The 13,904-nt window shown below is 47.9% G+C and overlaps 1 protein-coding gene across 1 annotated transcript in view; it reads left to right on the top strand.

Moving 5' to 3' along the window:
* Positions 1-13,904, top strand: part of LOC125762678 (uncharacterized) — a 146,052-nt gene that overhangs the window by 101,603 nt on the left and 30,545 nt on the right. Inside the window, exons 30-48 of the mRNA XM_049425058.1 lie at positions 111-434; positions 516-830; positions 942-1,262; positions 1,679-2,008; positions 2,095-2,406; positions 2,615-2,941; positions 3,137-4,093; positions 4,185-5,150; positions 5,768-6,088; positions 6,327-6,638; positions 6,720-7,730; positions 7,819-8,492; positions 8,735-9,035; positions 9,117-10,127; positions 10,216-10,866; positions 11,121-11,432; positions 11,514-12,524; positions 12,613-13,263; positions 13,518-13,829. Of these exons, the coding sequence (XP_049281015.1) occupies positions 111-434; positions 516-830; positions 942-1,262; positions 1,679-2,008; positions 2,095-2,406; positions 2,615-2,941; positions 3,137-4,093; positions 4,185-5,150; positions 5,768-6,088; positions 6,327-6,638; positions 6,720-7,730; positions 7,819-8,492; positions 8,735-9,035; positions 9,117-10,127; positions 10,216-10,866; positions 11,121-11,432; positions 11,514-12,524; positions 12,613-13,263; positions 13,518-13,829 (10,419 nt within the window). The remainder of the gene's footprint in view (positions 1-110; positions 435-515; positions 831-941; positions 1,263-1,678; positions 2,009-2,094; positions 2,407-2,614; positions 2,942-3,136; positions 4,094-4,184; positions 5,151-5,767; positions 6,089-6,326; positions 6,639-6,719; positions 7,731-7,818; positions 8,493-8,734; positions 9,036-9,116; positions 10,128-10,215; positions 10,867-11,120; positions 11,433-11,513; positions 12,525-12,612; positions 13,264-13,517; positions 13,830-13,904) is intronic.

Below are 13,904 nucleotides of genomic sequence, written 5' to 3'. Positions count from 1 at the left end.
AAGAATTTGCCCAAAAATACTGTAATAACCGATCGAAACATAGTTTTCTCTGATGCAAATCCTTTTTTTATCACATCATTCTTGTCGCTTTCAAATTACTTCAACTCTAGTATACCGCGAACCAGAAATTGTAGACCCTTGCAATCCTTCGCCCTGTGGTATTAATGCTGATTGTAACGTACGCAACAATGCCGGTTCATGCACATGTGTGAAGGATTACTTTGGTGATCCTTATCACGAGTGCCGTCCCGAGTGTATGCTCAGCTCGGATTGCGCAAATACGCGGGCATGCTTAAACAACAAATGCGTCGACCCGTGTCCGGGAATGTGCGGTCTGAATGCTGAGTGTTTCGTCATGAACCATTCACCTTCCTGCGCTTGTTTGGCGGGCTACACCGGCAACCCATCGCAAGCATGTCGCGAGATACCGAAACGTAGGTCTTATTTGTTATGCTCAAAGGTAGAATACCATCGGTCCTAATAGTAGTCTTACTTATTTTTCTTCGGTAATGTAGAAATTGAACACACACCTATCGATCCTTGTCGTCCATCGCCCTGCGGACCATATAGTCAGTGTCGTAATGTTAACGATCATGCCGTCTGTTCGTGCCAGGCCCAATACATTGGTACACCACCGGCTTGCCGACCAGAGTGTACAGTTAGCTCTGAATGCGCTCTGGACAAGGCTTGCATTAAGCAATCGTGTCTGGATCCATGTCCTGGAACATGCGGTTTTAATGCCCGTTGCACGGTGATTAACCATAATCCCATCTGTAGCTGTCCCTCCGGTTTTACGGGCGACCCATTCGAACGATGCGTACCGGAAGAAAGTAAGGCGAAACTCTTTTTCTAGTTATACGTTGGTTATCTTCGAATTCGTCCGTTCGTTACGCTCAATAATTGTCCTCCGTCTTCATCGTCTTCCGTTGTCCTCTTTCTAGAACAAGTGGTTCAAGCTGAACCTACGAATCCCTGCATTCCATCGCCGTGCGGTCCAAATTCGCAATGCAGGGCGGTCGGAAACGTCCCGGCATGTTCCTGCCTACCCAACTATGTTGGTCGGGCACCGAACTGTCGGCCTGAGTGTACGATCAATGCGGAATGTGCTGGTAATCTTGCATGTATGAATGAAAAGTGCGCCGATCCTTGCCCGGGATCGTGCGGCCCTAATGCAGTATGTCACGTGATCGAACACTCTCCTACCTGCTCCTGCCAAACCGGATATACAGGAGATCCTTTCTCTGGATGTACAGTTATTCCTTGTAAGATTTCTTTTCATTTTCCTACTATCCCACTACTCTATTTTGCGCACTTTATGTGAAGTATTGTGCAAGCGTATTTCATTCCTTCATATGACAGATTAGTTGGTGTACGCTTGCACAATTCTCACTTTCTCTGTAGATATGTACAGTTCGTTTGCATGTGTGTGTATATGTATATATATATATTAATATAAATAGCTCTTGACATTTTCGCTACTGATCGCCATAAACAAGACGAATCGGTTATCGGCTATCGGAAATGTCACCTGATGTACAGAATGTGATTGTAAACAGTAGTTCTACAGATTGAATGACTATAAATCCGTGCGTTGTAGTACAGAGTAGTAATAACATGTAATATTTATGTATATGGTGTGGGACTAGAAACTATGTATAGACTACCTTTCTTCTTGTAGTAACACCTGTTCGTGAAGAGCCTCGAAATCCATGCAACCCATCGCCCTGTGGATCGAATGCAGTATGTAAGGAACGAAATGGCGCTGGATCATGTACATGTTTGCCGGATTACTTTGGCGATCCGTACAGTGGCTGTCGACCGGAGTGTGTTACCAATAGCGATTGTCCCCGCGTGCGAGCCTGTGTAAACAATAAGTGCGCCGATCCTTGCCCTGGTGCGTGTGGCATCGACGCAGAATGCTACGTTGCTAATCATTCTCCAAGTTGTGCTTGCCGACCGGGTTATACGGGTGATCCTTTCACTCAATGTCGTCCACCAGAGCAACCTAGTAAGACTGTTGTTCCCTTTTTATGGGCTTTCACTCTCTTGTGGATTGCTTAATATTAAATATTTTAAACATTTTGTCAATTTTAGAACAAAATGAACCGATCAATCCTTGCTCACCGTCCCCTTGTGGTCCGAATAGCATCTGCCGTGAATCAAACGGCCATGCCGTATGCACATGCCAATCAAGTTTTATCGGTACGCCACCGAATTGCCGACCGGAATGTATTGTCAGTTCGGAGTGCGCTCTCGATAAGGCTTGCATCGGTCAAAAGTGCAACGATCCTTGTCCTGGTACTTGCGGACAGAATGCTCGGTGTCAAGTGGTAAACCACAATCCGATATGTAGCTGCTCGCTTGGTTTCACAGGAGATCCGTTCGTTCGATGTGTGCCAGTTGAAAGTAAGCAAGTTTTTCCATGTCCGCAGAATGTTAGCATTCTTAAACGATATTGATGATATGGAGTACATCATACAACTTTTTCTTTTCTTTTCCTTCTTACATGTTCTGATTTCACATCGCTTTTTTGCTCTTCGCTATCTTTTTCTCATGCTTTTTCGCTTTCTTGCTCTACGTTAATCGTTCTACTGTTGCGCGCCTCCCTACACAGAAGCTCCGGTCGTACAAGATCCAATAGATCCATGCGTCCCATCACCTTGTGGACCTAATTCTGTCTGCCGAGCCATTGGGACGACGCCTGCATGTTCTTGTTTACCGAATTATATCGGCCGAGCACCAAACTGCCGTCCAGAGTGCATGCTCAATGCCGAGTGCCCCGCTACGTTGGCATGTGTAAATGAACGTTGTACTAATCCATGTGTGGGGTCTTGTGGTATTAACGCACGATGTACAGTTGTGAAGCACAATCCGATCTGCGAGTGCGAAACAGGATTTACCGGAGATCCCTTCTCTGTCTGTACAGAAATAATACCCAATAGTAAGCATCATAGTATTAAGAAATGACTAAAACATTTCGTTACAATTAATTTTTATGCAGGAGTATCTTTTTGTTCCGCTAAACTACCTTTTGAATTTTTTGCGTTTGTCTGTTAGCAAAACACATTGTATTTATAATGCAACATGCGTTAAAACTATTAACACCTTTTACCTATTATAAATTTTCCTTAATTAGTACGAGACGAAGAACCAGTAAATCCATGCAATCCATCACCGTGCGGAGCTAATGCGATATGTAAGGAAAGAAATGGAGCTGGATCATGTACCTGTATGCCAGAATATTTTGGTGATCCTTATACAGGATGTCGTCCGGAATGCGTACAGAATACCGATTGCGAAAAATCGAAGGCTTGCATGAATAATAAATGTCTAGACCCATGCCCGGGAGTGTGTGGACTTAACGCTGAATGTGTGGTCCAAAACCACAGCCCAGTGTGCTACTGCTTAGAGGGATATACCGGTGATCCGGCCAGTGTCTGTACGCTGGCTGAGATTGTAACGGAGCGACCAAAGCTACCCGGCTGCCAACCGTCCCCTTGTGGACCAAACAGTCAGTGTAGAGAAATCAATGGACATCCTGTATGCTCTTGTCTAGCAGGATACATCGGTACGCCACCGATGTGTCGTCCGGAATGCGTCGTCAGCTCGGAGTGCAGCCAAGATCGGGCGTGTGTTAATAAGAAATGTGTTGATCCGTGCCCAGGAACTTGTGGTACAGATGCACGTTGTCAAGTTGTTAATCATAATCCAATATGCAGTTGTCCTCCTGGATTCACCGGCGATCCGTTCATACAGTGTGCCAAGAAAGAGGAACAGAAGGATATCGCTCATGTGAATCCTTGTGTGCCTTCACCATGTGGACCTAATGCGAATTGCCGAACCGTGGGTAGTCAGCCTGCTTGTTCATGTGCACCGAACTATATCGGAAGACCTCCAAATTGTCGACCTGAGTGCACAAGAGACGCTGAATGTCCAAGCAATTTGGCATGTCAAAACGAAAGATGTATTGATCCTTGTGCGGCTGGATGTGGTCTGAACGCAGTTTGCAGAGTCATCAATCATAAACCAGTCTGTACGTGTGATGTAGGTTTCGAGGGAAATCCTCTTGAACAATGTAGCCGCATTTTACCGCGTAAGTAGCTGAACATTGGATGTTAGCATCTCTCGCCGTTCGTTTAAGCGTGTTCACAACTCATTAAATTTTTTTTTGTTCTTGATCACAGCTACCACCGAACGTCTAACGCCTTGTACCCCTTCACCTTGTGGACCGAATGCTGAATGTCGAGAGCGTAATAATGCTGGAGCATGTTACTGTTTGGCTGGTTATGAAGGAAATCCGTATGATGTATTTTCGGGATGTCGACGAGAATGTGACGTGAATTCTGACTGCTCAGATAAGCTGGCATGTGTTCAATATAAGTGTGTTGATCCCTGTCCAGGTGTTTGTGGTGCCCAAGCTTTATGTGAAATACATAATCATGTTCCAACGTGTATATGCCCAGAAAACATGGTAGGAGATCCGTTCGTTCAGTGCAACTTGCGAATGGCAGATCCAATAACGCCAGCTCCACCTGTATGCGACAAATTCACATGTGGTCCGAATAGCATTTGTCGTATCCAAAACGGTGTAGCTGTCTGCAAATGTCAACCGGATATGGTTGGTAGTCCACCAAATTGTCGGCCAGAATGCCAACAAAATAGTGACTGTGAGGCGAGCCGAGCCTGTGTGAACTTCAGGTGTATAGATCCGTGTCCTGGTTCATGTGGCCAAAATGCTAACTGCAATATCATCAATCACAATCCAATATGTAGCTGTACACCTGGTTTTACGGGCGATCCGTTTACTCGTTGCTATAAAGAAATCGTTACTATCTCTACAACAGAGGCTCCAAGAGCGTTATGCACGCCGTCACCATGTGGACCAAATGCCGAATGTAAAGTTGTTGGAGACAGAGAAGCATGTTCATGTTTACCTGGTTATATAGGAGCACCGCCAAGTTGCAGACCAGAATGTATTTTAAGTACAGAATGTGCTGATCATCAAGCTTGCATCAGGCAAAAGTGTACAGATCCATGTCCGGGATCATGCGGACTAAACGCGAAATGCTCCGTTTCGCGTCATACGCCGAGCTGCAGTTGTGATGCTGGATTTACTGGAGACCCATTTACTGGATGTCAAGCCATTATCGGTAAGTACCACAAGAAATATTCTATGTATTCTGCATTCTCTTGCTATGATGCTGAATATTGCCATATGCTTTTAGATGTATGCATGCTATGCAATATGAACGTTCTACAAAATTCATGCAGATTTTTAATATGAATTTTGTATAGCTATAGGGTTGAGTTTTGTCAAAACAATTTATCACATCGCAAATTTTGGAACGATAATTTATTGATAATTTTCGAACAATTTCTAAATCATGATCATGATCATATCATGAAAAAGCAATATTTTCTACAAAATTGTCATTGAATTATAAATATTGTTTTGACAATAAGAACTGCAAGGCAGTTTTTGTAAAGGGCTTTAGCTTGTTTAAAGAGAATTCGTAAAGGTAAGTTTCTGAATTCTCCAACTTTACCATCGCACGCTGCTTGCAACAAAACACATTACATAAACCATTAAGTCACACAAAACGCTATGCAAAGGAAAACACACGCTTTCAATAGTCATTTGCCACAGGTTAAGGCAACAAACACCGCTTCACACAAAGGGCTTGAAAACATTGTGCTACCGCTAGCTTAATATTGCAGTAGTTACACAAAAATTATAAGCGGCGTTGTTCGGTTTCTAAATTTGCAGAAGATGAACCCGTTATAAATCCTTGCAATCCTAGCCCATGTGGAGCCAACGCTCTATGTAGGGAACAAAATGGTGCCGGATCATGTACGTGTATTGAGGATCACTTTGGAAATCCGTACGAAGGCTGTCGTCCAGAATGTGTGCTCAACTCGGACTGCCCATCGAATAGGGCTTGTGTTAGGAATAAATGTCAGGATCCTTGTCCAGGCACTTGCGGTCAGAATGCTGACTGCCAGGTCGTAAACCATCTGCCCTCGTGTACCTGTTTCCCCGGATACGTCGGAGATCCATTCAGATATTGTAACATCCAAGAGAGAGAACGTAAGCAACCCTTCATCGAATACTTTGCCTGTTGCGTGCTTGACATCTCGCTTCACTCGACCAAACTTAGTTAGACAACCGATGTTCACTGTTGACCCGCACTTTTTCTTTGACATCCCATGTTAGACAATCCTGACCAAACATATGACTTTCCCACTCCCTTTCCCATTGCATCGCTTTCGCTGTATGTGTTGATTAGTTGTGTTCAATGTCGTGTTGTGTCTCCCCTTTACTACAGCGGTACAAGAGTACGTCAATCCTTGTCAACCGAGTCCTTGTGGTCCCAACAGCCAATGTCGAGAGGTTAATGGACAGGCAGTCTGCTCGTGTCTACCCACTTATGTCGGCTCTCCTCCGGGATGTCGCCCTGAGTGTGTGGTGAGCTCGGAATGTGCCTTAGACAAGGCATGCGTCAATCAGAAATGTGTTGACCCGTGCCCTGGAACATGCGGTACCAATGCTAGGTGCAACGTCAATAATCACAGTCCCATTTGTTCTTGTCAGTCTGGATACACAGGCGATCCGTTCTCGAGATGCTACCCCATACCACGTAAGCGCCCCTTTCTTCATACTCAAGCTTTAGGCTCTTCCACCTCCAGCCCTACAGTATCGTTGTTCTTTTCTACAACAGCTCCGGTGCAAGATACACCAATCGTTGTAAGGAACCCATGCGTTCCGTCTCCGTGCGGTCCAAACTCACAGTGCCGTGATGTAAACGGCTCTCCTTCATGTTCATGCTTGATCAACTACATTGGATCGCCGCCAAATTGTCGCCCCGAATGCACAATTAATGCGGAATGTCCGAGCAATCAGGCATGCATGAACGAGAAATGTCGAGACCCTTGTCCGGGATCGTGTGGCATCAATGCCAGATGTAATGTGATCAACCATACTCCCATTTGTACGTGCGAAGAAGGATACACTGGAGATCCTTTCACAAGCTGTCGACCCATGCCACCGCCACGTAAGAATTTCCCCGCGTTCCTTTGGCTCTCAGATCTCTCCATAACGAACCCCCTTCCTCCAACAGCGCCTGAGCCCGTCAATGATGATCCGTGCAATCCCTCGCCCTGTGGGGCAAATGCGCAATGCCAGAACGGTATTTGCACATGTTTGCCAGAGTACCAAGGCGATCCGTACCGAGGCTGCAGGCCAGAGTGCGTTTTGAACTCGGACTGCGCTCGGGACAGGGCCTGTATTCGTAGCAAGTGTGTAGATCCTTGTCCGGGTACTTGCGGCCAAGATGCACTATGCGAAGTGATCAATCACATTCCGATGTGCCGATGTCCGGATGGAATGGCCGGAAATGCTTTTGTGCAGTGTCGGCCACAGCAAGCTCCAGCTGTGACCAATCCATGCAGTCCATCACCTTGCGGTCCTAATAGCCAGTGTCGCGAAGTCAATGGACAAGCTGTGTGCTCCTGTGTCCCAGGATACATTGGAAGCCCTCCGACATGTCGTCCGGAATGCGTTGTGAGTGCTGAGTGTCCTCAGAATCAAGCGTGTACCAACCAGAAATGTAGGGATCCTTGTCCTGGAACATGTGGAGTAGGAGCCAGGTGCTCGGTTGTGAATCATAATCCAATTTGCAGCTGCCCGGAAAGATACACGGGCGATCCATTCGTACGCTGTCAGCCAATGAGTATGTTCCTCAACCATATGAATCTACGCTTGTTTCGCTTCTTGATCGCTTACGATCACTCTCTCCTGTCATTCTTGATCACTTTCAGTCGAGCCTCCGGTACAAATGACCCCAAGCAATCCTTGCCAACCGTCTCCTTGTGGACCAAATGCTCAGTGCCGCCCAGTCGGCGATTCCCCGTCTTGTACATGTATAGAGGGCATGATAGGTGCTCCACCCAACTGCCGCCCGGAATGTGTCAGCAACTCTGATTGCTCAAACAATTTGGCATGCATACGACAAAAGTGTCAAGATCCTTGTCCGGGCGCCTGTGGAACTAACGCGGAATGTAGGGTTGTCAGCCATACACCTATGTGCATTTGTGCCATTGGATATACAGGCGATCCTTTCACTCAGTGCGTACCGTTCATACAAGATACGCCCAAAGATCAAACGACACCTTGCCTACCCAACCCATGTGGAGCCAACGCACAATGTAGGGAACAAAATGGTGCCGGATCATGTACATGCATTGAGGATCACTTTGGAAATCCGTACGAAGGCTGTCGTCCAGAATGTGTGCTCAACTCGGACTGTCCATCCAACAGGGCTTGTGTTAGGAATAAATGTCAGGATCCTTGTCCAGGCACTTGCGGTCAGAATGCTGACTGCCAGGTCGTAAACCATCTGCCCTCGTGTACCTGTTTCCCCGGATACGACGGAGATCCATTCAGATATTGTAACATCCAAGAGAGAGAACGTAAGCAACCCTTCATCGAATACGTTGCCTGTTGCGTGCTTGACATCTCGCTTCACTCGACCAAGCTTAGTTAGACAACCGATGTTCACTGTTGACCCGCACCTTTTCTTTGACATCCCATGTTAGACAATCCTGACCAAACATACGAAATACGAAACATATGACTTTCCCGCTCCCTTTCCCATTGCATCGCTTTCGCTGTATGTGTTGATTAGTTGTGTTCAATGTCGTGTTGTGTCTCCCCTTTACTACAGCGGTACAAGAGTACGTCAATCCTTGTCAACCGAGTCCTTGTGGTCCCAACAGCCAATGTCGAGAGGTTAATGGACAGGCAGTCTGCTCGTGTCTACCCACTTATGTCGGCTCTCCTCCGGGATGTCGCCCTGAGTGTGTGGTGAGCTCGGAATGTGCCTTAGACAAGGCATGCGTCAATCAGAAATGTGTTGACCCGTGCCCTGGAACATGCGGTACCAATGCTAGGTGCAACGTCAATAATCACAGTCCCATTTGTTCTTGTCAGTCTGGATACACAGGCGATCCGTTCTCGAGATGCTACCCCATACCACGTAAGCGCCCCTTTCTTCATACTCAAGCTTTAGGCTCTTCCACCTCCAGCCCTACAGTATCGTTGTTCTTTTCTACAACAGCTCCGGTGCAAGATACACCAATCGTTGTAAGGAACCCATGCGTTCCGTCTCCGTGCGGTCCAAACTCACAGTGCCGTGATGTAAACGGCTCTCCTTCATGTTCATGCTTGATCAACTACATTGGATCGCCGCCAAATTGTCGCCCCGAATGCACAATTAATGCGGAATGTCCGAGCAATCAGGCATGCATGAACGAGAAATGTCGAGACCCTTGTCCGGGATCGTGTGGCATCAATGCCAGATGTAATGTGATCAACCATACTCCCATTTGTACGTGCGAAGAAGGATACACTGGAGATCCTTTCACAAGCTGTCGACCCATGCCACCGCCACGTAAGAATTTCCCCGCGTTCCTTTGGCTCTCAGATCTCTCCATAACGAACCCCCTTCCTCCAACAGCGCCTGAGCCCGTCAATGATGATCCGTGCAATCCCTCGCCCTGTGGGGCAAATGCGCAATGCCAGAACGGTATTTGCACATGTTTGCCAGAGTACCAAGGCGATCCGTACCGAGGCTGCAGGCCAGAGTGCGTTTTGAACTCGGACTGCGCTCGGGACAGGGCCTGTATTCGTAGCAAGTGTGTAGATCCTTGTCCGGGTACTTGCGGCCAAGATGCACTATGCGAAGTGATCAATCACATTCCGATGTGCCGATGTCCGGATGGAATGGCCGGAAATGCTTTTGTGCAGTGTCGGCCACAGCAAGCTCCAGCTGTGACCAATCCATGCAGTCCATCACCTTGCGGTCCTAATAGCCAGTGTCGCGAAGTCAATGGACAAGCTGTGTGCTCCTGTGTCCCAGGATACATTGGAAGCCCTCCGACATGTCGTCCGGAATGCGTTGTGAGTGCTGAGTGTCCTCAGAATCAAGCGTGTACCAACCAGAAATGTAGGGATCCTTGTCCTGGAACATGTGGAGTAGGAGCCAGGTGCTCGGTTGTGAATCATAATCCAATTTGCAGCTGCCCGGAAAGATACACGGGCGATCCATTCGTACGCTGTCAGCCAATGAGTATGTTCCTCAACCATATGAATCTACGCTTGTTTCGCTTCTTGATCGCTTACGATCACTCTCTCCTGTCATTCTTGATCACTTTCAGTCGAGCCTCCGGTACAAATGACCCCAAGCAATCCTTGCCAACCGTCTCCTTGTGGACCAAATGCTCAGTGCCGCCCAGTCGGCGATTCCCCGTCTTGTACATGTATAGAGGGCATGATAGGTGCTCCACCCAACTGCCGCCCGGAATGTGTCAGCAACTCTGATTGCTCAAACAATTTGGCATGCATACGACAAAAGTGTCAAGATCCTTGTCCGGGCGCCTGTGGAACTAACGCGGAATGTAGGGTTGTCAGCCATACACCTATGTGCATTTGTGCCATTGGATATACAGGCGATCCTTTCACTCAGTGCGTACCGTTCATACAAGATACGCCCAAAGATCAAACGACACCTTGCCTACCCAACCCATGTGGAGCCAACGCACAATGTAGGGAACAAAATGGTGCCGGATCATGTACATGCATTGAGGATCACTTTGGAAATCCGTACGAAGGCTGTCGTCCAGAATGTGTGCTCAACTCGGACTGTCCATCCAACAGGGCTTGTGTTAGGAATAAATGTCAGGATCCTTGTCCAGGCACTTGCGGTCAGAATGCTGACTGCCAGGTCGTAAACCATCTGCCCTCGTGTACCTGTTTCCCCGGATACGACGGAGATCCATTCAGATATTGTAACATCCAAGAGAGAGAACGTAAGCAACCCTTCATCGAATACGTTGCCTGTTGCGTGCTTGACATCTCGCTTCACTCGACCAAGCTTAGTTAGACAACCGATGTTCACTGTTGACCCGCACCTTTTCTTTGACATCCCATGTTAGACAATCCTGACCAAACATACGAAATACGAAACATATGACTTTCCCGCTCCCTTTCCCATTGCATCGCTTTCGCTGTATGTGTTGATTAGTTGTGTTCAATGTCGTGTTGTGTCTCCCCTTTACTACAGCGGTACAAGAGTACGTCAATCCTTGTCAACCGAGTCCTTGTGGTCCCAACAGCCAATGTCGAGAGGTTAATGGACAGGCAGTCTGCTCGTGTCTACCCACTTATGTCGGCTCTCCTCCGGGATGTCGCCCTGAGTGTGTGGTGAGCTCGGAATGTGCCTTAGACAAGGCATGCGTCAATCAGAAATGTGTTGACCCGTGCCCTGGAACATGCGGTACCAATGCTAGGTGCAACGTCAATAATCACAGTCCCATTTGTTCTTGTCAGTCTGGATACACAGGCGATCCGTTCTCGAGATGCTACCCCATACCACGTAAGCGCCCCTTTCTTCATACTCAAGCTTTAGGCTCTTCCACCTCCAGCCCTACAGTATCGTTGTTCTTTTCTACAACAGCTCCGGTGCAAGATACACCAATCGTTGTAAGGAACCCATGCGTTCCGTCTCCGTGCGGTCCAAACTCACAGTGCCGTGATGTAAACGGCTCTCCTTCATGTTCATGCTTGATCAACTACATTGGATCGCCGCCAAATTGTCGCCCCGAATGCACAATTAATGCGGAATGTCCGAGCAATCAGGCATGCATGAACGAGAAATGTCGAGACCCTTGTCCGGGATCGTGTGGCATCAATGCCAGATGTAATGTGATCAACCATACTCCCATTTGTACGTGCGAAGAAGGATACACTGGAGATCCTTTCACAAGCTGTCGACCCATGCCACCGCCACGTAAGAATTTCCCCGCGTTCCTTTGGCTCTCAGATCTCTCCATAACGAACCCCCTTCCTCCAACAGCGCCTGAGCCCGTCAATGATGATCCGTGCAATCCCTCGCCCTGTGGGGCAAATGCGCAATGCCAGAACGGTATTTGCACATGTTTGCCAGAGTACCAAGGCGATCCGTACCGAGGCTGCAGGCCAGAGTGCGTTTTGAACTCGGACTGCGCTCGGGACAGGGCCTGTATTCGTAGCAAGTGTGTAGATCCTTGTCCGGGTACTTGCGGCCAAGATGCACTATGCGAAGTGATCAATCACATTCCGATGTGCCGATGTCCGGATGGAATGGCCGGAAATGCTTTTGTGCAGTGTCGGCCACAGCAAGCTCCAGCTGTGACCAATCCATGCAGTCCATCACCTTGCGGTCCTAATAGCCAGTGTCGCGAAGTCAATGGACAAGCTGTGTGCTCCTGTGTCCCAGGATACATTGGAAGCCCTCCGACATGTCGTCCGGAATGCGTTGTGAGTGCTGAGTGTCCTCAGAATCAAGCGTGTACCAACCAGAAATGTAGGGATCCTTGTCCTGGAACATGTGGAGTAGGAGCCAGGTGCTCGGTTGTGAATCATAATCCAATTTGCAGCTGCCCGGAAAGATACACGGGCGATCCATTCGTACGCTGTCAGCCAATGAGTATGTTCCTCAACCATATGAATCTACGCTTGTTTCGCTTCTTGATCGCTTACGATCACTCTCTCCTGTCATTCTTGATCACTTTCAGTCGAGCCTCCGGTACAAATGACCCCAAGCAATCCTTGTCAACCGTCTCCTTGTGGACCAAATGCTCAGTGCCGCCCAGTCGGCGATTCCCCGTCTTGTACATGTATAGAGGGCATGATAGGTGCTCCACCCAACTGCCGCCCGGAATGTGTCAGCAACTCTGATTGCTCAAACAATTTGGCATGCATACGACAAAAGTGTCAAGATCCTTGTCCGGGCGCCTGTGGAACTAACGCGGAATGTAGGGTTGTCAGCCATACACCTATGTGCATTTGTGCCATTGGATATACAGGCGATCCTTTCACTCAGTGCGTACCGTTCATACAAGATACGCCCAAAGATCAAACGACACCTTGCCTACCCAACCCATGTGGAGCCAACGCACAATGTAGGGAACAAAATGGTGCCGGATCATGTACATGCATTGAGGATCACTTTGGAAATCCGTACGAAGGCTGTCGTCCAGAATGTGTGCTCAACTCGGACTGTCCATCCAACAGGGCTTGTGTTAGGAATAAATGTCAGGATCCTTGTCCAGGCACTTGCGGTCAGAATGCTGACTGCCAGGTCGTAAACCATCTGCCCTCGTGTACCTGTTTCCCCGGATACGACGGAGATCCATTCAGATATTGTAACATCCAAGAGAGAGAACGTAAGCAACCCTTCATCGAATACGTTGCCTGTTGCGTGCTTGACATCTCGCTTCACTCGACCAAGCTTAGTTAGACAACCGATGTTCACTGTTGACCTGCACCTTTTCTTTGACATCCCATGTTAGACAATCCTGACCAAACATACGAAATACGAAACATATGACTTTCCCGCTCCCTTTCCCATTGCATCGCTTTCGCTGTATGTGTTGATTAGTTGTGTTCAATGTCGTGTTGTGTCTCCCCTTTACTACAGCGGTACAAGAGTACGTCAATCCTTGTCAACCGAGTCCTTGTGGTCCCAACAGCCAATGTCGAGAGGTTAATGGACAGGCAGTCTGCTCGTGTCTACCCACTTATGTCGGCTCTCCTCCGGGATGTCGCCCTGAGTGTGTGGTGAGCTCGGAATGTGCCTTAGACAAGGCATGCGTCAATCAGAAATGTGTTGACCCGTGCCCTGGAACATGCGGTACCAATGCTAGGTGCAACGTCAATAATCACAGTCCCATTTGTTCTTGTCAGTCTGGATACACAGGCGATCCGTTCTCGAGATGCTACCCCATACCACGTAAGCGCCCCTTTCTTCATACTCAAGCTTTAGGCTCTTCCACCTCCAGCCCTACAGTATCGTTGTTCTTTTCTA

The sequence above is a fragment of the Anopheles funestus genome, chromosome 2RL (assembly GCF_943734845.2).
Source record: "Anopheles funestus chromosome 2RL, idAnoFuneDA-416_04, whole genome shotgun sequence".
NCBI lineage: Eukaryota > Metazoa > Arthropoda > Insecta > Diptera > Culicidae > Anopheles > Anopheles funestus.
Note: the sequence above shows the minus strand (reverse complement) of the source record. Positions and strands in the feature narration are given on the sequence as shown.